General features: G+C 39.8%; 2 protein-coding genes across 7 annotated transcripts in view; one reads left to right on the forward strand and one right to left on the reverse strand.

The window, feature by feature from the left end:
• Positions 1–23,577, forward strand: part of PLA2G4A (phospholipase A2 group IVA) — a 169,921-nt gene that overhangs the window by 128,468 nt on the left and 17,876 nt on the right. For all 5 annotated transcript variants that reach the window (XM_059145062.1, XM_059145058.1, XM_059145060.1 and 2 more), the window contains 2 exons: positions 4,393–4,635; positions 12,840–13,024. In XM_059145062.1, the coding sequence (XP_059001045.1) occupies positions 4,393–4,635; positions 12,840–13,024 (428 nt within the window). The remainder of the gene's footprint in view (positions 1–4,392; positions 4,636–12,839; positions 13,025–23,577) is intronic.
• On the reverse strand, positions 893–4,135 carry LOC131814321 (uncharacterized). 2 transcript variants are annotated; one of them, XM_059145063.1, is made up of 2 exons: positions 3,821–4,135; positions 893–2,555 (listed from the first exon to the last, which is right to left on the reverse strand). In XM_059145063.1, the coding sequence occupies exon 2, from the start codon at positions 2,306–2,308 to the stop codon at positions 1,622–1,624; it is 687 nt and encodes a 228-aa protein (XP_059001046.1). In that variant the 5' UTR covers positions 2,309–2,555; positions 3,821–4,135; the 3' UTR covers positions 893–1,621. The 2 variants fall into 2 exon arrangements, with proteins under 2 accessions (XP_059001046.1, XP_059001047.1); XM_059145064.1 differs by having other exon boundaries at positions 3,785–4,135.

Consider the following 23,577-nt stretch of genomic DNA (forward strand, 5'->3'; position numbering starts at 1 on the left):
TACTTTTTCTTATCTCAAGTTAAGTGTGCCATGTGGGCTGGTTAGGGACGCTCAGTAAAATGACTTCCCGGCCTTCAGGATGGCCATTCTTATGCTAACCCACTCTTACAGTGCAAAGTGCCAACTTTTGCCTTGCCATGATGGCTGTACTTATGTCAGGGCTAGACTCGAGGTGGGTACAGCCTTGTTTTTCTTGGCCTCCACACCTGGAGCTGGTTTCTGGGACTTGTTTTTAAGTCCCCTGGGGGAAGGGGAGCAGGGATAGTAAAATAGGTCCCTACAGTGCCGTCCTTAATGTCCATCACCCAGTTACCCCATACCCCCACCCACACCCCTCCAGCAACTCTCAGTTTGTTTGCTATAGTTAAGAGTCTCTTATGGTTTGTCTCCCTCTCTGATTTTGTCTTATTTTTCCTTCCCTTCCCCTATGTTCATCTCTCTGTTTCTAAAATTCCACATGTGAGTGAAATCATATGGTATTTGTCTTTCTCTGACTTATTTCACTTAGCATAATGCGCTGTTTCAACCATGTTTCAACCACGCCATTACAAATGGTAAGATTTCATTCTTTCTGATGGCTGAGTAACATTCCATTCTATACATGTGTGTACCTTATCTTCTTTATCCATTTATCTGTCGATAGACATCTGATCTTTTTCCATAGTTTGGCTATTGTAGACATTGATCCTCTAAACATTCGGGTGCCTGTGCCCTTCAAATGGCTAACAGACACATGAAAAAAGTTCTCAACATCACTCGGCATCAGGGAAATACAAATCAAAACATGATGAGATACATCACACTGGTCAGAATGGCTAAAATTAACCAGTCAGGAAACGACAGGTGTTGGTTATCGCCCTCTCCCCACAAGGACAAGAACCCTGGTTCGGATGGATGCATCTTCTCTCTCTTTATTTCCGCAAGTCTACACACTTATATACGTTTACATGACCAATCAGCAAGCAGGGTACAGGAGCAAGCGAATCAGGCTGTGCACCTAAACGAACAACTTCACTAGCAACCAATGCTGTTTACTTCCTCTTTGGGCGTTCCGCTTAGTCTCAGGAGGCAATCCTAACCTGGCAACTAGCCAGGCGCCATCTTTTAATGGCGGAGGCCGCCCTGGCCAGGGGCCTGCCTCCGACATCTCCCCCTTTTTTCTTTTATGGCAGGGATCGTGCCTGTCTTAGGTTGTCAGTGGCGGGGAATGTCCTTTCCCATCATCAGACGGCAGATATCAATGATCTGCGTCCTGTCTTAGGTTGGTATATTTCCCCCACCAATCTTACAACTGTTCTTATAAACAAAATGACTACCGATCCAGCATACTTAGCCACACTTGGGGGGATGTTCCAGCCTCGATGGCTAACAAGGCCTGCACCATGGCTTGCTGTTGCCTAGGTTGCTGTCGCCTCCAAATTTGCAGTTTCCTTACTAGCAGAGTCAAGCCCACTACGAGGATTGTCATCAGACCAATTATGCTAGCCCATTGTTTCGTAAGGGTTAACACATCTTGCAATGTTTTGATTATCTCTGGGAGGGTTGCAAGCTCAACTCTGATATTATTTATCCTTGTTATGCCTAGTAGCAGGTGCTGAGTATAGTTTTGGAATTCTGCAGACTAATTCCCCCACAAGTATTGGGAGAGCTGTCGGGAGACATTCTGTAAGTCACTCATATTAGTATAGGCTATGGGAGTTACACAAATTGCCGGGAAGGGTACTATGCATCCCAGTCCCATTAGGGCCCCCCATATGTCCACTTGTTCTTGAACCAAATCCACTCTCTGGTTGACTATCAGGATTCCTGCTTGCAGATGTGCATTGATCTGAGTCTGTGTTTGAAGGGCAGCCGCCGTTCCTTCTGCAAGGGTGTTCACAGCTTCCGCAGTGGGTATAGTTGCAGCAAGCGAGAGTGCTGCTGCCGTGGCAGCTGCTGTAGATATAGCCAATGCTGTCACAACGGTGGCTGTGATACCAAAATCTCTCTTCTTTCTGGATAGCACCACCGGTAACTTGTCCTCTGGAATGGAAACTGGGATAGGAACATGGGTAGGGATACGCATAATCACAGCCAGCTTGAAGGCCGTGACATGCCAGCACTGGGAAAGATAGCAATTCTTAGTGCAATTCAACGTATCATTCAGCTCACTAGCATTTGTTACGAGGAAAAGGAACGGTGGCCAGACGCATATGGGAGTGGGCTGATAAGTAATATTATTGGGACAAGACACATTAACTGTTGTCTCAAAGGTACTAGAGTCATTTTGTCTATAAGAACAGTTGAGGAATTTGCCACCATTTAACATGGACACTGCTGAGATATCAGTATATGCTCCTAGCAAGTTACAGACCTGCCATGCATCAAAGGGAGAGGAGGGAATATGAGAGAAGAGTTAGACACTGGTAAAGGATATAGCCATGCTTTAACCACTGCTGACAGCTCTCTGGCTTGAGTCTGCCTCAGGAGGTGTAGCATCCCGAGTTATCATCAGCATCTTCAGCATCATGACTGGTGTTTGGAGGCAAGGCTGCACGCACCAGCCGCTCCTTTTCCTGTGGAAAAACACATACAGACCCCCTACTCCATACTAACACTGGATCTGGTCCATTTCACTTTCCTGTGAGGATGTTCTTCCAAAGTACTAAAGGCTTAGGGGAAGCAGCAGCATCACTTGCATGTCTGTCTGCAGCTGATTTACCCGTTTTGTCCAACGTTAAAAAATTCAAAATAAAGAGAATGGTGTTGAGCTTATCTTTAGGGGACCTGAAGGTGTCCCCTATTCCCCCTTTTTGTTTATAAAGCGCATTTTTTATTGTAAGATGCGCGTGCTCCACAACGCCCTGTCCTTGTGGGTTATAGGGTATTCCATGTATCAAGTGAATGTCAAGTTGTTGTAGGAAGGCTTTAAAGGGTTGTGAGACAGCCTGGACCATTATCTGTCTTTAATTGGCGTGGCTTTCCCCATGCCGCGAAAGCCTGTGGGCAATGGGCAATAACATCTCTGGATTTTTCCCCCGTATGCACTGAGGCGAAAATTATTCCAGAGCAGGTATCTACAGAGACATGAACATATCTTAACTTTCCAAATTCTGAAACATGTGTGACATCCATTTGCCATATATGATTAGGTAACAAACCCTTAGGATTAACCCCCAAGGACGGTGCAGGTAGTAAGATCACGCAATTTCTGCAGGAGACTACTGTGTCCCGTGCCTGTGCTTTTGTTATGTTAAATTTGAGGCGAAGAGTTAAAGCATCCTGTTTCTTCAAATCCTCCCCTAAGTGGTCCCATTGAGGTATGTTTAGCAAGCCTTCATCTAGGAACCATGGAGCCGCCTTTTCCGCTGTATTCAAAAAGGCCCGAGCAGTTTTTGCTTTTAGTGGAGTTCCATTGGCTTTCAGCAGGTCTTCTAAAGACCCTTCCAACCGCACTTTAGATACTTCAGATCCCATTATGAACACACAGACAACAGACGTGGACGTTAAAGACTCGCCGCTAAATTCCGGCTCTAAGGCTGCCCCGCTTCTTATTGCGGATTTGTACAAGATTCCCACCACTTTGATCGTGGTCCCTTCCCCGCTTACCTGCGGTTTCGATAAGAAAATCCCGGCTCTAAGGCCGTCCTGCTTCTTGTTGCGGACTTGTACAAGTTTCCCACCACCTTTGTCGTGGTTTTACCCCGCTTACCTGCGGACTTCTCCCTTGCAAGGTTTTTCTATTTTTACTCCCCGCTTTACCACGGAATTCCCACTTTTGAACATGGCTAATGTCCCCGCTTACCTGCGGACCTTTACTCCCCGCTTTCCTGCGGATTACCTTGCAAGATTCCTTTATTTAGTTCCCAGGTGCCGGCGCCATTTATCGCCCTCGCCCCGCAAGGACGACAAGAACCCTGATTCGGATGCATCTTCTCTCTCTTTATTTCCGCAAGTCTACACACTTATATACGCTTACATGACCAATCAGCAAGCAGGGTACAGGAGCAAGTGAATCAGGCTGTGCACCTAAACGAACAACTTCGCTAGCAACCAATGCTGTTTACTTCCTCTTTGGGCGTTCCGCTTAGTCTCAGGAGGCAATCCTAACCTGGCAACTAGCCAGGCGCCATCTTTTAATGGCGGAGGCCGCCCTGGCCAGGGGCCTGCCTCCGACAGTTGGTGAGGATGTGGAGAAAGGGGACCCTCCTGCCCTATTGGTGGAAATGCAAACTGGTGTAGCCACTCTGGAAAACAGTATCGAGGTTCCTCAAAAAGTTAAAAATAGAACTACCCTATGACCCACAATTATACTACTGGGTATTTATTCAACGTTTTTTGTTTTATGATTTTTGTTTTTTGTTTTTAAGTGGACTTGGGAATCTGTATAATGTTCTGGCTCTTTTTCCTTAGGCACTGAAAATGAAGATGCTAAAAGGGAGTACCACAATGATAATCAAGCAAGTTGGGTCCATCGTATGATAATGGCTTTGGTGAGTGATTCAACTTTATTCAACACCAGAGAAGGACGTGCTGGGAAAGTGCACAACTTCATGTTGGGCTTGAATCTCAATACATCCTATCCAATGTCTCCTCTAAAAGACTTCATGACACAGGAATCCTTGGATGAAGATGAATTGGATACAGCTGTAGCAGGTAAGCACACAAAACATAATCCATGGAAGCTAATTGAGGAGCTCTTTATTCCTTTCTAGGGAGAAGCCTTTTGATTATTGTCAGTATCTCTCCATTTATTTTCGCTTACAGCAACATCTGTTTAATTCAAAATTACTCCAAAGTACTGTTCTATTTTGGAAGAAAAACATTCATTGGACAGGAAATGGCATGGTTATGTCAGCATAGAAAATTTTCACTGACACACTGAGGAGGGACCTTAGATCCTCTCTGTATTGGACAAGGTTCACTCACAAAACAGGAAGCCGTCTCCCTTGTTTAACTGAGAGGGGTTTAAAGTAGAGAATTAGGTGTTTACAAAGTTGTTCCAAGGCTTGGAAGAGCAAGCTCCAGGCTGAGCTTCCAGGAATGATTCCAAAAACACTTCAGAATCACCCCCACAGACGCCCCCACAACCATGCTTGGCAGTGGAAATGGCAGAAATATAGCCTCTGTCTCATTTCCTCTTTTGAATCTCCTGTGGGTGTTTTTCCTTGGCAAAGGGCAGGTCTCAGCAGAACTGGCACGCATGGGATTCTGGTTCATGTGGTCCTTAGCCCAGCTGTGTGCCACAGCTGGAGAATGCCTGCTATGCAGGGTTTCAAGTGGAGTTTTACTTCACCAGTCTCTGTCCATGAAGCTCCTGGGCCTGTCCCTCTGGTTCTCAGAAATGTTAGGTAACTTCCTTAAGGCCAGATGGTAAGAACCTCACTGTCGTGTTTGTTACTTTGTCAGATTCCAAGGAATATTCCCTTTATTCTTCAAGTTCCATGCATGTTTCGGATTTTTTTTTTTTTTTTAAAGATTTTATTTATTTATTTGACAGAGAGAAATTACAAGTAAGCAGAGAGGCAGGCAGAGAGAGGAGGAAGCAGGCTCCCCGCTGAGCAGAGAGCCCGATGCGGGACTCGATCCCAGGACCCTGAGATCATGACCTGAGCCGAAGGCAGCGGCTTTACCCACTGAGCCACCCAGGCGCCCCGAATGTTTCGGATTAAAAGTTTGATTTGCCTTTGTGACTAATCAATACATAATAATCTTTCTTATAATGATCCTGTCATCTAAAATCTTCCTACTTCATCAAACCAGCATTTTTCTGTTAACTGCCTACTTGTTGTTTCTCTGTCATTTCTGCTTAAGGGCGTCAACAGGATGCTTTGAAAATGTTAAGTGGGATTTTTCCAAAACCCTTTCTTCTGCTCTTTGGTTAAGCATCATGCCTATAAAATATTTGTGGAAATTAGGATGTGGCTTTAGGTTTGGTGGTGTTTCTGGTAGTGCTGTTTCCATTCGTTGCTTGTGCTTAAGGGACATTGCAAAAAGCAAAGGTTTCCCGTGTTGTTTAAACAAGAGGAATAGAAACTCACTGTACTTTGCATGACGTTTATGACATCAAAGTCTAGGATGTAAGGTATGGTATGATTATATACCTGCAATCTACACCCTTTCGTATTAACAGTGATAGAAGTCTATTCATGATAGAGTCAATATCCATTTTAAAATTCATCCAAAATTAAAAAAAAAAAAAACAACACCCTTGCCTATTCATCATTGACCTCATTTGTCTTAAGGCTCATGATTATGCTTACTGCCATTATGATACCCATTAAATGTGTCTTCCTTAGAAACTCAGGCTTTATGGATGAATGATGATGGCCATTAAAAAAATCATCTCAGAGGTCACTTAGAACTAGCAAGAATCTTTATAGTCATTTTACTCTAAAGAAAAGAGAGATCAAAGAAAGTCATTCTCATTGCCTACAGTTCTCCGCTGAGCTAGAATGGGGTCACAGACCTCAGTGTTGCTCAGAAGCTTTTCCTTTCTGCTAGGCTCCCTTCCCCACAGCCCCATGTTTGTTAGTCATTGTTTTGCTGATGTCAAATGGAAGTTTCCTTTCTGTGTACTATATTACATCTGTTTTATGTTAGGACTTTGATAGAATTACCGAGAATAGCTCCTTTGGTTTGTACCCCTTTGCTCCTGCACTCCGCATTTTTAACAACTCCCTGGTGGTTTTGCAATATTTTATGCAGACTGAGAGGTGTTCGGGTTGCTGGATCAAATACAGCAGGCCTACTTAAATTTGAATTCCAAACCATATATATGTGTGTGTGTATGTAGTGTAACTGTGGCCCTTGCAACATTTGGGACCTACTTGTACTAAACCATTATTTGTTATGTGTCTGAAATTCCAATTTAATAGCATCTTGTATTTGTAGTGTATTAATTTGGCAACCTTAAGGAATGTCTTTTCATTATTTCCACCTATTTTCAAAGTGTACTTCATTTTCATCTTCCTTCTTTTGTCTGTTCGTACATTTACGGAGTGTTTGCAGAGGACTTGCCCTGCATTTGGTATGAAGGATCCAGTCGTCCACAGTACACATGTAATCCTAGCCCTCATAAAAATTGAAATCAGCTCTTGACCTTTTCTTGAAGTTTTGATTCTTGGAAGGATTTATATATTTTAGTTAAGAATAATGGAAACGTAGAATAAAACTGACACCCAGCAATCCCCGATGGAACTGTGGATCAGTGAAGACAAGTTCCTCACTTCTCCTCTCCATGATGTTTGGAGAATATAGATCCATGTCACCTGGTCTGACTCCTTTCTTTATTGGGTACTCTTTGAAAGAAGCCTCATGGACAGTTCTCATAAGAAAAAGGAGGAAGTAGAAAATTTTATCTCGGAATACGATATTACATTGAAAGAATATTTATTCTTTCGTTGACCTATTTTGGAATGTGTTAACCTAAAATTATTTTCAATTAAAAATAAAATAAAATTTAATATCTTAATGTTGTATCTCATAGAAATTCTGTTTCACTCACTCTGTATATATTCTATTGGGAAAAAATCTGTATGTATATAGATGCTAATCAAGAGTCTAGTCAGGTCAATCATGAGTTCATTCAAATTTATAATTTACTGACTAATATTGTTTGAAATGACTGTATCTTAGACTGGATTTACTAAATTGATTAGTGCTCTCTCAGGCAGGTCCTCATGGAGTAGACCCTGTCTATTTCCTGATCATTTCTAAGTTTTAGACTAACCCTGTGTGTGGAGCTAAACGTTAAAAAATTTATCATAATATGTAATCATCTTGGTTCATAAAGTCTTCATTAAAACTTCTGTTTATTATACAGGGGCACCTGGGTGACTCAGGCAATTGAGCCAGGTTGTGATCTCAAGGCTGTGGGGTTGAGCCCTGCATCAGGTTCTGCGATCAATGGGGAGTCTGCTTCTCTGCCTCTCCTCCTGCGAGCTCCCCCCAAATAAATAAATAATCGTTTTTAAAAACTCTGTTTATTATATAGTTAAAAATACCATAGTTCAATTAGAACATTAAGGTCATTTCGCTCATAAATAAATAAATAAATAATCGTTTCTGTTTCTCAAATAAATAAATAATCGTTTTTAAAAACTCTGTTTATTATATAGTTAAAAATACCGTAGTTCAATTAGAACATTAAGGTTATTTTGCTCATTTTTGTACTCCCACCACACAATAAAGAAATAGAGATTTTTATCTTATCCAGATATTATATTAGGAAAATCTTACATTTTAGTTTACCCTATGATGATTTTGGTTGTACAGATTAAAATTTCAGGACCTTAGAATTAAAACAATCTCTCCACCTAAGATGAGAAAAAAGTGGTGCCATTGTTGTGTCTATTACTTCACCTTGTAGACAATCTTTTGAAAATAAGAGAAATAATAAGATGAGGGAATTCATGTCATTTGTTTACTTCAGAATTGTTGTATACCTTTCAGAACTTAATTTCGGAGAAGCTGTGCATTATTTATGTGGCTTCTTTCCTGTTTGCTTTTGTGTTTATGTTACTTGCTGTGAAACATACTATCTGGAATAAAAAATCCAGGCATGTGTTAATTTGGGCTAGAGTTCAATACACAAGCATCCAAATGTTTTTGTACATTGTAAATTGAATCTATGTGAGGTATTTATAAAATGACCATTGCAGGAGTGCCTGGGTGGCTCAGTCAGTTAAGCCTCTGCCTCTGGCTGTTGTGATCCCAGGGTCCCAGGTTTGAGCCCCATATCGGACTCCCTGCTGAGCAGGCAGTCTGTTCTCCCTCTCCTGCTCCCTCTGCTTGTGCTCTCTCTCTCTCTCTCTTTCAAATATATATATATATATATATATATATATATATATATATTCAAATATATATATATATATTTTAAATGACCATTGCAAATATCCATAGGCGAACTGCTTTTAAGGAAATGGTACATAATTATTATAAAACACAGCATGTTTCCATCCCTAACAAAGAACCTGATTAATTCATTTACAGGTTTAGAAACCCTGTATGCTTTAAACTGTGGGAGGATATTCCCATAGTGGGATTTATCAGACTCTCTCGGACATTCTAGTAGACGTCATACAATAAACCAGGGTCAAGTTCAAATAAATTTGGAAGAACTAACTCCATCCCCTTCTTCACAATGCAGTGGGATACTCTGATGAATTCAAGCAGCCCTGCTCATGGTGCCTCAAGATAGTACTTGAAAAGCAGCCTGGCATACTTTTGAATCCTGGCTGGGACATTTATTAGCAGGACAGTCTTGAGCAGTTACTTAGCATAAACCTGAGTTAACAATGATAGAAAAGTAAAGCCAAACTAAAAACCAACACCCCTGGTCCTGATGGAACCTGGAACCGTTGGACAGAGAGGTTGCAACAGTCCTCGCTATTTACTCCAAGTTTCCTTACAAAATAGAAATAATAGAAATAACCTATCTTAGAGACTTCTTGTGAAGATTAAAACAACATTTTTTTTTTTTTAAAGTAGCATCTACGTTAGAACGAGGAGTTAGCCCAAAGCGTAGTGAGACTAGGAAACACAAAATATCAATGGGTATTACTTTAAGCTATTGATTGTCTACTTCTCAAACCTATTCATGATGCTCTTATTTTGTGTACAGAACATCTGTTAATATCTTGCAAAACTGTTGTTTGCAACACAGTGAAGAAACACTACTTCCTGTCAGTTTATTTAGAAGGGTGGAACCATGGTGTTTAGCTACCAGCCAAAGCTGGGAATTGGCGACATCATGATTTGTCTCTTAGATATTATTTTGGATATAAAAGAGGAGAAAAGGTGCCGACCAGTTTCATGATGAGAAGGAGCATAACAAACAGAATATGAGAGAAATGGTCTATTTTGGCAAATCTTTTAGCTAAAATTCAAAAAAAGCACTTACTGTTGGAAGCCAAAGAAAAATATTTGTGAACTGTCATTATAGTTTATTATATTAGGGAAAATCACTGCATTGTAAAAAGAAAATATTGTCACTAATGTGTTTTTAATACGTTTGTGTTTATTTGTGATTAAAGACCCATATTAATGTGGTTTTAATGATTGACAGCTGCATGTGTTTAGCTTCTCTACACTGTAATCGCTGCTTCTTAAGTTAGCCATTTTAAGCCTTTTCAGTTCTATGGCCCCAGCAGTTACTGAAATAACCGCATGACACATGGTCCAGACAGTTTAGACCTGGGCCTGGCTTGGAATCCTTACTCTCACTGTGCAAAACTGGACCTCTTGGTCTTAGCTTCCTTATCCTTCAAACAACACTAATCATACCTCTTTTGTAAGAGTCTTAGAAGGATACTAAATCTCATCTATGAAATTTCTAATACATGAGAGACACTCAAAATAAATAAGCTACTTTTAGGAGAAATAAAAGTACCCAAGTAATTAATATCCATCTTCTTAGTCAAATATTTAAAATTAATAAAAGACAAAGACCCACAATTGCTCACCTTTAAAAAGTTTACATATGTAATCTTGTATTTTTAAAATTTTTTACATATGTAATTTTTAAAAAATTTTATTTATTTATTTGAAAGGCACCGCCATATGTAATTTTTAAACAATAAACATTTCAGAGGAGTAAATACTAAAATCATGTTTGAGAATATATATATTTTTTCAGTGTTACAGTTCTTAGGTTCAGGTTTCTGTGATGGATAGAAATTTAGACTCTCAGCTGGTAGCAAAGTACTTTCTCATTACAATCCACACATACTTAATTAGAAAGGAGAATTAACCTGGAGATATTTATTTACCGAATAATTTCTCTTTTCTCTCCTTGTTGGCCTACACATTCACCTCAGATATAGCAAGACTTTTTTTTTTTTAACCTGGCCTTTCCATTCAGCCATACATTCAAATGTATGACCTTATTCTTGTATAAACCACTCCCCCATACTTTTTTTTTTTTTTTTTTTAGCATATTTGATTTTTTAAGACCATTCATTCACACCTTTTCTCATTTACCAGCTCTGGGTAGTACGAATCACCTCAGCTGTAAACTTTTTTCCTCTTCATTCTTAAACACACTGGTATATGTTTATAATATTCACTTGTTATTCGGTATTCCAGGGGTGAGAAATTTTAATAAACCAAAGAGAAAAAAAATACACATGCTTCCCTGTTAACTGTAAAACTTAAAGGGTAATAACATTTTCCTAAGTAACTAAACCTAGATTGAATTTAGAACTGTTTCAATTCACACCTAATAAACATCAAGCCTAATTATTCCATTGGTGTGTTTCATATTTTAATGATGAGAAGGATTGTGGGTTTAATGGTACAGGAAGAATTTAAAGATTTGCCTTTCTTTGGGATCCCTTGCTCTTAAACATAATAAAATTCACTATGAGAGAATTATAGTCAGACTCTTGCTACCAGCCAAGAGTCTAGCTTTCTGTCACAGAAACTTGAACCTAAGAACTATAACACTAAACTCTGAGTTATTTAGATTTAGAAATCTAAATAAGATTTCTAAATTTCTTATTTAGAAATTTATGGACGAAACTAACACACAGTGGATTCCCACCTAGTGCTGACCATTTTCCTGGAAAATAGGTGTTAACTACCTTGTATAGGGAATTTTATAAACACAGTTCAGTCCTCTAATTTTTACTAGTGCCTCTGTGAAAAGGCTTAACAAATGGAAATGAGTAGCTTTCTCAGAGATTGTAACACATGTCTAATATGAACATCTTCACTCTGTTCTTGAACTTTCCAGCCTTCTTCTTAATGGAACATGTGTGAGAGTTGCATGTCATTTCATTCAGCTCAATCAGTTCAATTCTGGTCACATCTCTTTTTCCTGGGAAGTGAATGAGGAGCTCCACACATAAACGTGAAGAGAAGCATGCTGCCATTTTCTATTAAAACAAATGAATTCTAGACCCTGATTTCTTCCAGATCCCATTGTCACCTTATTCTACTCTCCTCCAATACTGTAGCCACACTGGGCTTCTTGCTGTTCCTCAGACATACCAAGTCTGATTCTTCCTCAGGGCCTTTGCTTTGACTCTTTCCCCTTCTTAGAAAAAAATATCCCCCTATATCTTTGGTTGGCTGGTTCTGTATTACTAATCTTATGGTCTCAGCTCAAGGTCTTCTTCTCAAAGAGGTTTCTACTGATTATCCAACTGAAGTTACTCCTTGTATATGACCCTCTGTCATTTTCTGCAATGTATTTAATACTGTCTGAACTGGCTATTTGTTCACTGATTTATTAGTCATGTGTTCTGTCAGAGTGGAGTTTGCATCTTGTTCGGCATCTAGAATAGAGCCCACATCATAGCAGAAAATACATGTCTGCTGAATGTGTTGACTGGATTATTTCCTTGGACTCCTGTTACCTTGGGAGATGCAGTGAGGGATCCATTCAGACTTTGCCACTCCCCTGTTCTGTCACCATAGAGATGAATTTATTTCATCCTTCATTAATAGATATCATCTACCTCACATGTGTGTTATGACTTAAAACAAGATCATGTCTGAGGGAATGTTTTTAAGCCAGTGAAGATCTAGGTAAAGTGAAGTAACAGTGTTAAAGGAATCATGATCACAGCTTAGAGTTAATGCCAGGGCCTGAGTAGGTACTTTCTATGCATTATCCCACTTCATCCTCACAGCACCCTTATTTGATCTTTATCCTGAAAGTGGAAACTCTGAGTTAAAGACAATGATTCATTTACAGTTGCTGAAGCAGGAAGGACACATGCCCAGTTCTGTCTGACTCCCCTGAGGGCCTTTGAAATTATGCTCACAAATTGACATTAAAAATATCTTTATGCTCTAAATGATGTTAAATGGTCACTTAATTCATTCTTTTGTTTCTTTCCTTTTTAAAGATCCTGATGAATTTGAGCAAATATATGAGCCTCTGGATGTCAAAAGTAAAAAGATTCATGTCGTGGACAGTGGCCTCACATTTAACCTGCCATACCCTTTGATCCTGAGACCTCAGAGGGGAGTTGATCTTATTATCTCCTTCGACTTTTCTGCACGACCAAGTGACTCTAGTCCTCCGTTCAAGGTAAGGAGAATTTATATAGCATTCCATTATCTAGCATGCTCTTTTGAATGCCTTGTAGATACTTTGGTCCTCTTTCCTCCAATTTCTTATCCCTTGAGCCTGTTTTTCTACATTACTGTGAATCATTTTTTAAAAACACAGATGTGATTCAATCACTTCCCTTCTTAAAGAAACTTGTAAAAAGAAAAGGAGGAAAAAAAGAAAAAGAGAAAACTTGTAAATGATTTCCCATGGACCACATTAAAGTTCACAGTCTTAAGCAGAACAAAAATTATGCAACGTATCTGAAGTTCAAGGAAATTAGGCGAGATTTGGATGTTAGCACATAAAAGATAATTAAAACCATGCATGGGGAGTTGTACTTGGAGAAGATGACATAAAATACTATTTTGAAGATTCGACAGCAATTCTCAGGGAAAATAATGAAAATCAAGGAAGTGTTCAGTGTTGTGAGGATCAGTTGAAGATATTTAACAAGGAAATCTTCAGTGAACTGGAAAAAGGCAGTTTCAATAACATTGGAAGGGCGAAAATGGTACTGCAATGACTTGAAGGAGAGTAGAAGAAAATAAAATGGAGATAATCCTGTAGACTGTTCAGGGAAGAAGGCGATATGCTGTATGTGCAAGAGGTGGGGAGCAGGAAAACTGTGTATATGGAGAGGTGGCTTGTTAATGGAAGAGACTTGATTAAATGCTAATGGCGGGGAGGCCTTAATGAAGATGTTGGAAAATGGAAAGATGGCATATATTGTAGGGTCACAGCCCTTGGAAGGCTACATGGGTGAGGAGTGCAAAGGAGATACAAAAATACAGGCGGAGAGTAATATAGAAACAATGATATTGGGGCAAGAGGGGAAGAGGAAAATGATGGTTGTGATGGAAGGTCACTGTTAGGCATGGAGAGGGGAAATTAAGAAAGTACTCATCTGATGACTTCTCAGTCTTGTAGAAACTAGAATTCATTGTTATCTTTTGAGAGTGAGAGGGTGGAAATGGTGGAGTCAGGATCCTGGGGAGAGTGAAAGTCTGCCTCTGAAGAAATGAGAAAAAATTCTGAACTGGCAACACAAGTTCCTTAGCAGCACTATGGCCTCTCTCAAGCGAGACCACAAATGTTACTGTTTCCTCCACTTGGAAACCTCAGACTTTCTTTAGACATCTCTCAAATGTTATCTTTCTTGACCTTTGCAGATAGAGTTTCAGTACGAAGGACTTAGTAGATTCTTCTAAATATGGCAGTTTTCATGGTGTATCTGTATTTGTTATATATATAAAATACATATATATATAGTGAACCCCTTGGGAACTGGAACACTGTTTTGAATGTATGTTTTGTTTTAATCATTTGGCCAAATGTGTGGCCAAAGTGTGAATAGGTCATTTTTTTGTGAGTGAATGAATGAAATGCTGTGAGAGTGATGGAGTTATTATCTCCCAACTAGGAGGAGTCACTGATAACCCAGGTCAGCCAGAAAGAGTCAGTGATAACCAGGTCAACTAGGAAGTCAGTGATAACCCAGGTCAACCAGGAAGGGCCAGTGATAACCCAGGTCAACCAGCAAGTCAGTGATAACGCAGGTCCTCTGACATCTCCTTTCCTTCCCATTATACTATGATGAAACTGCTCTCAAGACTAATAGTAGCTATCATAACAGCTCTTTAATATATACAGTCTCATTTTAAAAAAATACTTTCACATTTGATTTTTTTTTTAGGCAGTTACTGGTATTCTGACAAGAAAACAAGGGTTGGTGAGATGAGAAATTTCATCATATGAACAAATTAAATAAGATAATGGGTGAACAGGACATATCCCAGGACCTACCTAGGAAAGTGCTAGTTAAGAAGTGGGCAAGCTGGACCAGACTTCAGAGCTCCAGAAGGACAATCTAATGATCTTTCCCCTTTACAAACTGCCTCCTTTGAACACATTGTACATGTATTTTTTTTTCTGTGCTGTGCACTCTGTGTAGCATTTAATGATAAACCATGGTTCTTGATGGCCAGAACATTTTAGTTTTCTTGGGGGAAAGACTTATACACGAGAATCACTTGGAAGGAAAATGAGCAACTTACTCTTAAATAGTTACTTGGTTTTATATAAGCATGTGTGTTATGGGAGATCCATATAAGAATAGATTGGTCTGTCTGGGAGTAGATGAGCAGGGAAATAAATAGAACAGAACAAAAATGGCAAAGGGATGGTAGTGACCACATCTGGGGAGATGGAGTGATCTGATCAGAAGTGATAAATATTAAGCTCCCATTAGGAGGGCTTTAGGGCCGGATGATGGGAAATAGACAATCAGTAAAGAGTTTGCAGCTGACAAACAACTTCATGAAATTGGAATTATAGGATGATTAATCCCACAGTGGAAAGTAAGGCGAATTGGAGAATGGAGAACAAAAGATTAAAATTAAGAGGGATTTATTACAGGGCACCTGGGTGGCTCAGTTAAGCATCTGACTCTTGATCTCAGCTCAGATTCTGATTTCTGGGTCATGAGTTCAAGTCCTGAATTTTAAGAAAAATTTTAAAACATTTTTAAAAAGAGGAATTTATTATAATCCAGATATAGAATAATGAAGTACTGTACAGCACAGGCAACTAAGAAAGCCAAGAGCTGGATTTGATGACCCATGAGCAGCAGTGGGGAGGTGAGTTCCAACGGATGACTCTAAGATGATAGCTTAGAAGCTAGTTCTGGAGGTGGAAGACACTGTATTATTCATTTCACCAGTGGGAGTGTAAAATGTCAAAGCCATCATTCTATACATGAATCACAGCTCTACTACCTCATGAGTTGATATTGGAAAGGTTTGAGGATATCACTTTGTACCTCTACAAAGAAGCATTGTACTTTGCTGTAGTTTTAAAATGGACTTTGATTATTTCTAATTAAAAAGAATATATAATTACTGTAAAAAATTTGGAAATTTGGACTACATATCATTTCTGTTATTCATAAACAATAGCTGATGTTTTACCATTTTCCTTCAGTCTTTCTTCTGTGTATGTGTGTGTGTGTGTGTGTGTGTATCAGGATCATATTCCTTTGCAATCTGCTTCTTTCTTCTTAAAATTATATTGTGAGCGTTTTCCTATGTTGTTAAATATTTTTTTTAAGATTTTATTTATTTATTTATTTATTTAACAGAGAGAGAGAGACACACACACACACACAGCGAGAGAGGGAATACAAGCAGGGGGAGGGGCAGAGGGAGAAGCAAGCTTCCCACTGAGGAGGGAGCCCGATGTGGGGCTCGATCCCAGAACCCCGGGATCATGACCCAGGCCAAAGGCAGATGCCCAACGACTGAGCCACCCAGGCACCCCATTAAATATTTTTTTTAAATAATTATAAACATAGTGTGGTATCTCTATATGAGAATATGGAAGAATTTTTTAACAATGTTCTGTTTTCAACTTTCAGATTATTGTTGTCACTTTTTCTCTAATGATTATCCTTGCACGTGAATTTTAATCACACTTTTAAAAAATTTTATTTAATTTTTTTAGTGTTCCAAGATTCATTGTTTATGTACCACACACAGTGCTCCATGCAATATGTACCCTCCTTAATACCCACCACCAGACTCACCCATCCCCCCACCTTGCTCCCCTCCAAACCCCTGTTTGTTTCTCAGAGTCCACGGTCTCTTGTTTTTCGTCTCCCCCTCTGATTTCCCCCAATTCACTTTTCCTGTCCTTCTCCTAATGTCCTCCATGTTATTTCTTATGCTCTACAAGTAAATGAAACCAAGTTAATTGACTTTCTCTGCTTATTTCACTCAGCATAATCTCCTCCAGTCCTGTCCATGTTGATACAAACATTTCTTTTTTTTTTTTTAATTTTTAATTTTTTATTTTTTATAAACATATATTTTTATCCCCAGGGGTACAGGTCTGTGAATCACCAGGTTTACACACTTCACAGCACTCACCAAAGCACATATCCTCCCCAATGTCCATAATCCCACCCCCTTCTCCCAAACCCCCTCCCCCCAGCAACCCTCAGTTTGTTTTGTGAGATTAAGAGTCACTTATGGTTTGTCTCCCTCCCAATCCCATCTTGTTTCATTGATTCTTCTCGTACCCACTTAAGCCCCCATGTTGCATCACCACTTCCTCATATCAGGGAGATCATATGATAGTTGTCTTTCTCTGCTTGACTTATTTCGCTAGGCATGATATGCTCTAGTTCCATCCATGTTGTCGCAAATGGCAAGATTTCATTTCTTTTGATGGCTGCATAGTATTCCATTGTGTATATATACCACATCTTCTTGATCCATTCATCTGTTGATGGACATCTAGGTTCTTTCCATAGTTTGGCTATTGTGGACATTGCTGCTATAAACATTCGGGTGCACGTGCCCCTTTGGATCACTACGTTTGTATCTTTAGGGTAAATACCCAATAGTGCAATTGCTGGGTCATAGGGGCATTTCTATTTTCAACATTTTGAGGAACCTCCATGCTGTTTTCCAGAGTGGCTGCACCAGTTTGCATTCCCACCAACAGTGTAGGAGGGTTCCCCTTTCTCCGCATCCTCGCCAGCATCTGTCATTTCCTGACTTGTTAATTTTAGCCATTCTGACTGGTGTGAGGTGATATCTCATTGTGGTTTTGATTTGTATTTCCCTGATGCCGAGTGATATGGAGCACTTTTTCATGTGTCTGTTGGCCATCTGGATGTCTTCTTTGCAGAAATGTCTGTTCATGTCCTCTGCCCATTTCTTGATTGGATTATTTGTTCTTTGGGTGTTGAGTTTGCTAAGTTCTTTATAGATTCTGGACACTAGTCCTTTATCTCACATGTCGTTTGCAAATATCTTCTCCCATTCTGTCAGTTGTCTTTTGATTTTGTGAATTGTTTCCTTTGCTGTGCAAAAGCTTTTGATCTTGATGAAATCCCAATAGTTCATTTTTGCCCTTGCTTCCCTTGCCTTTGGCGTTGTTCCTAGGAAGATGTTGCTGCGGCTGAGGTCGAAGAGGTTGCTGCCTGTGTTCTCCTCAAGGATTTTGATGGATTCCTTTTGCACATTGAGGTCCTTCATTAATTTTGAGTCTATTTTTGTGTGTTGTGTAAGGAAATGGTCCAATTTCATTTTTCTGCATGTGGCTGTCCAATTTTCCCAGCACCATTTATTGAAGAGGCTGTCTTTTTTCCATTGGACATTCTTTCCTGCTTTGTCGAAGATTAGTTGACCATAGAGTTGAGGGTCTATTTCTGGGCTCTCTATTCTGTTCCATTGATCTATGTGTCTGTTTTTGTGCCAGTACCATGCTGTCTTGATGATGACAGCTTTGTAATAGAGCTTGAAGTCCGGAATTGTGATGCCACCAACGTTGGCTTTCTTTTTCAATATCCCTTTGGCTATTCGAGGTCTTTTCTGGTTCCATATAAATTTTAGAATTATTTGTTCCATTTCTTTGAAAAAGATGAATGGTACTTTGATAGGAATTGCATTAAATGTGTAGATTGCTTTAGGTAGCATAGACATTTTCACAATATTTATTCTTCCAATCCAGGAGCATGGAACATTTTTCCATTTCTTTGTGTCTTCCTCAATTTCTTTCATGAGTACTTTATAGTTTTCTGAGTATAGATTCTGTGTCTCTTTGGTTAGGTTTATTCCTAGGTATCTTATGGTTTGGGGTGCAATTGTAAATGGGATTGACTCCTTAATTTCTCTTTCTTCTGTCTTGCTGTTGGTGTAGAGAAATGCAACTGATTTCTGTGCATTGATTTTATATCCTGACACTTTACTGAATTCCTGTATAAGTTCTAGCAGTTTTGGAGTGGAGTCTTTTGGGTTTTCCACATATAGTATCATATCATCTGCGAAGAGTGATAATTTGACTTCTTCTTTGCCGATTTGGATGCCTTTAATTTCCTTTTGTTGTCTGATTGCTGAGGCTAGGACCTCTAGTACTATGTTGAATAGCAGTGGTGAGAATGGACATCCCTGCCGTGTTCCTGACCTTAGCGGAAAAGCTTTCAGTTTTTCTCCATTAAAATGATATTTGCGGTGGGTTTTTCATAGATGGCTTTGATGATATTGAGATATGTGCCCTCTATCCCTACACTTTGAAGAGTTTTGATCAGGAAGGGATGCTGTACTTTGTCAAATGCTTTTTCAGCATCTATTGAGAGTATCATATGGTTCTTGTTCTTTCTTTTATTGATGTGTTGTATCACATTGACTGATTTGCGGATGTTTAACCAAACTTGCAGCCCTGGAATAAATCCCACTTGGTCATGGTGAATAATCTTTTTAATGTACTGTTGAATCCTATTGGCTAGTATTTTGTTGAGTATTTTCGCATCTGTGTTCATCAAGGATATTGGTCTATAGCTCTCTTTTTTGGTGGGATCCTTGTCTGGTTTTGGGATCAAGGTGATGCTGGCCTCATAAAATGAGTTTGGAAGTTTTCCTTCCATTTCTATTTTTTGGAACAGTTTCAAGAGAATAGGAATTAGTTCTTCTTTAAATGTTTGGTAGAATTCCCCCGGGAAGCTGTCTGGCCCTGGGCTTTTGTTTGTTTGGAGATTTTTAATGACTGTTTCAATCTCCTTACTGGTTATGGGTCTGTTCAGGCTTTCTATTTCTTTCTGGTTCAGTTGTGGTAGTTTATATGTTTCTAGGAATGCATCTATTTCTTCCAGATTGTCAAATTTATTGCCGTAGAGTTGCTCATAGTATGTTCTTATAATAGTTTGTATTTCTTTGGTGTTAGTTGTGATCTCTTTCATTCATGATTTTATTTATTTGGGTCCTTTCTCTTTTCTTTTTGATAGGTCGGGCCAGGGGTTTATCAATTTTGTTAATTCTTTCAAAGAACCAGCTCCTACTTTTGTTGATTTGTTCTATTGTTTTTTTGGTTTCTATTTCATTGATTTCTGCTCTGATCTTTATGATTTCTCTTCTCCTGCTGGGCTTAGGGTTTCTTTCTTGTTCTTTCTCCAGCTCCTTTTGGTGTAGGGTTAGGTTGTGTACCTGAGACCTTTCTTGTTTCTTGAGAAAGGCTTGTACCACTATATATTTTCCTCTCAGGACTGCCTTTGTTGTGTCCCACAGATTTTGAACCGTTGTATTTTCATGATCATTTGTTTCCATGATTTTTTTCAATTCTTCTTTAATTTCCCGGTTGACCCATTCATTCTTTAGAAGGATGCTGTTTAGTCTCCATGTATTTGGGTTCTTTCCAAACTTCCTTTTGTGGTTGAGTTCTAGCTTTAGAGCATTGTGGTCTGAAAATATGCAGGGAATGATCCCAATCTTTTGATACCGGTTGAGTCCTGATTTAGGACCGAGGATGTGATCTATTCTGGAGAATGTTCCATGTGCACTAGAGAAGAATATGTATTCTGTTGCTTTGGGATGAAATGTTCTGAATATATCTGTGATGTCCATCTGGTCCAGTGTGTCGTTTAAGGCCTTTATTTCCTTGCTGATCTTTTGCTTGGATGATCTGTCCATTTCAGTGAGGGGAGTGTTAAAGTCCCCTACTATTATTGTATTATTGTTGATGTGTTTCTTTGATTTTGTTATTAATTGGTTTATATAGTTGGCTGCTCCCACGTTGGGGGCATAGATATTTAAAATTGTTAAATCTTCTTGTTGGACAGACCCTTTGAGTATGATATAGTGTCCTTCCTCATCTCTTATTATAGTCTTTGGCTTAAAATCTAATTGATGTGATATAAGGATTGCCACTCCTGCTTTCTTCTGATGTCCATTAGCATGGTAAATTCTTTTCCACCCCCTCACTTTAAATCTGGAGGAGTCTTCGGGCTTAAAATGAGTTTCTTGGAGGCAACATATAGATGGGTTTTGTTTTTTTATCCATTCTGATAGCCTGTGTCTTTTGACAGGGGCATTTAGCCCATTAACATTCAGGGTAACTATTGAGAGATATGAATTTAGGGCCATTGTATTGCCTGTAAGGTGACTGTTACTGTCTATGGTCTCTGTTCCTTTCTGATCTACCACTTGTAGGCTCTCTTATTGCTTAGAGGACCCCTTTCAAGATTTCCTATAGAGCTGGTTTGGTGTTTGCAAATTCTTTCAGTTTTTGTTTGTCCTGGAAGCTTTTAATCTCTCCTTCTATTTTCAATGATAGCCTAGCTGGATATAGTATTCTTGGCTGCATGTTTTTCTTGTTTAGTGCTCTGAAAATATCATGCCAGCTCTTTCTGGCCTGCCAGGTCTCTGTGGATAAGTCAGCTGCCAATCTAATATTTTTACCATTGTATGTTACAGACTTCTTTTCCCGGGCTGCTTTCAGGATTTTCTCTTTGTCACTGAGACTTGTAAATTTTACTATTAGGTGATGGGGTGTGGGCCTATTCTTATTGATTTTGAGGGGCGTTCTCTGAACCTCCTGAATTTTGATGCTCGTTCCCTTTGCCATATTGGGGAAATTCTCCCCAATAATTCTCTCCAGTATACCTTCTGCTCCCCTCTCTCTTTCTTCTTCTTCTGGAATCCCAATTATTCTTATGTTGTTTCATCTTATGTTGTCACTTATCTCTCGAATTCTCCCCTTGTGGTCCAGTAGCTGTTTGTCCCTCTTTTGCTCAGCTTCTTTATTCTCTGTCATTTGGTCTTCTATATCACTGATTCTTTCTTCTGCCTCATTTATCCTAGCAGTGAGAGCCTCCATTTTTGATTGCACCTCATTAATAGCTTTTTTGATTTCAACTTGGTTAGATTTTAATTCTTTTATTTCTCCAGAAAGGGCTTTTATATCTCTCGAGAGGGTTTCTCTCATATCTTCCATGCCTTTTTTGAGCCCGGCTAGAACTTTGAGAATTGTCATTCTGAACTCTAGATCTGACATATTACCAATGTTTGTATTGATTAGGTCCCTAGCCTTCGGTACTGCCTCTTGTTCTTTTTTTTTTTGTGTTGAATTTTTCCGTCTTGTCATTTTGTCCAGATAAGAGTATATGAAGGGGCAAGTAAAATACTAAAAGGGTGGCAACAACCCCAGGAAAATATGCTTTAACCAAATTAGAAGAGATCCAAAATCGTGAGGGGGGAGAAAGGGGATAAAAAAAGGTTCAAAAAGGAAGAAAGAAAGAAAGAAAAAAAAAGAAGAAGAAAAAATTAAAAAAAAAGAAAACACCTAAGAAAAATATAAAAAAGAAAAAAAATATATATTAGATAAACTAGTAAAAAATCGTTAAAAAAAAAAAAAAAGGTAACAGTTTAAAAAAAAATTTTACCCAAAGGCGAGAAAAAAAACCAAAAAATGAAAAAGAAAAAAATTAAATTAACTGCAAGACTAAAAAAAATCACAGGGAAAAAGCCATGAGTTCCGTGCTTGGCTTTCTCCTCCTCTGGAATTCTGCTGCTCTCCTTGGTATTGAAACCGCACTCCTTGGTAGGTGAACTTGGTCTCGCCTGGATTTCTTGTTGATCCTCTGGGGGAGGGGCCTGTTGTAGTGATTCTTAAGTGTCCGCCCCAGGCGGAATTACACCGCCCTTACCCAGGGCCGGGGTGAGTAATCCGCTTGGGTTTGCTTTCAGGAGCTTTTGTTCCCTGAGCGCTGTCCGTAAGTTCCGGAGGACGGGAATACAAATGGCGGCCTCCTGGTCTCTGGCCGGGAGGAGCCGAGAGCCCAGGGCCGCACTCCTCAGTGCGCCCTCAGAGAACAGCGCCCAGTTACTCCCGTCTGCCTGACCTCCGGGCGCGCTCTGAGCTCACTGAGCCTGCGACCGGTTCAAGGTAACACCGAGCTGCGAGCTTACTGTCGGCTCTGTCTCTGTAGCCGGCTTTCCTGTTCCAATACCCGCAAGCTCTGCGACACTCAGACACCCCCGATCCTTCTTTGACCCTGCGGGACCTGAGGCCACACTGACCCCGTGTGGGCTTTGCCCCGGGTAGCCTCTCGAGCGATGTCCCTCAGCGGAACAGACTTTTAAAAGTCCTGATTTTGTGCTCCGTTGCTCTGCCGCTTGCCGGGAGCCGGCCCCTCCCCCCGGGGTCTATCTTCCCGTCACTTTGGATTCACTTCTCCACCGGTCCTACCTTTCAGAAAGTGGTTGTTTTTCTGTTTCCAGAATTGCTGTTCTTCTTCTCTTCGATCTGCCAATGGATTTTCAGGTGTTTGCAATCTTTAGATAAGCTATCTAGCTGATCTCTGGCTAGCTGAAGTAGTCTCAGCCTGCTACTTCTCTGCCATCTTGACTCCCCCCCCCCCCCCATACAAACATTTCTCCAAAGAAAACATACAAATGGCTAACAGACACATGAAAAAATGTTCATCATCTTTAGCCATTAGGGAGATTGAAGTCAAAACCACATTGAGATATCACTTTACACCAGTTAGAATGGACAAAATTAACAAGACAGTAAACACGTATGTTGGAGAGGATGTGGAGAAAGGGGAACAACTCTTACACTGTTGGTGGGAATGCAAGTTGGTGCAGCCACCACTTTGGTAAACAGTGTGGAGATTCCTTAAGCAATTAAAAATAGCTACCGTATCACCCTGTAGTTGCACACATTTTATTAATTGCTTAAGTTGGAGCGTG

This window comes from Mustela lutreola, chromosome 14, assembly GCF_030435805.1.
Source record: "Mustela lutreola isolate mMusLut2 chromosome 14, mMusLut2.pri, whole genome shotgun sequence".
Classification (NCBI taxonomy): domain Eukaryota; kingdom Metazoa; phylum Chordata; class Mammalia; order Carnivora; family Mustelidae; genus Mustela; species Mustela lutreola.

Coding starts and splice junctions, on each gene's coding strand:
- LOC131814321 (XM_059145063.1), bottom strand. CDS start 2,308: ATGTTAAATGGTGGCAAATTCCTCAACTGTTCTTATAGACAAAATGAC.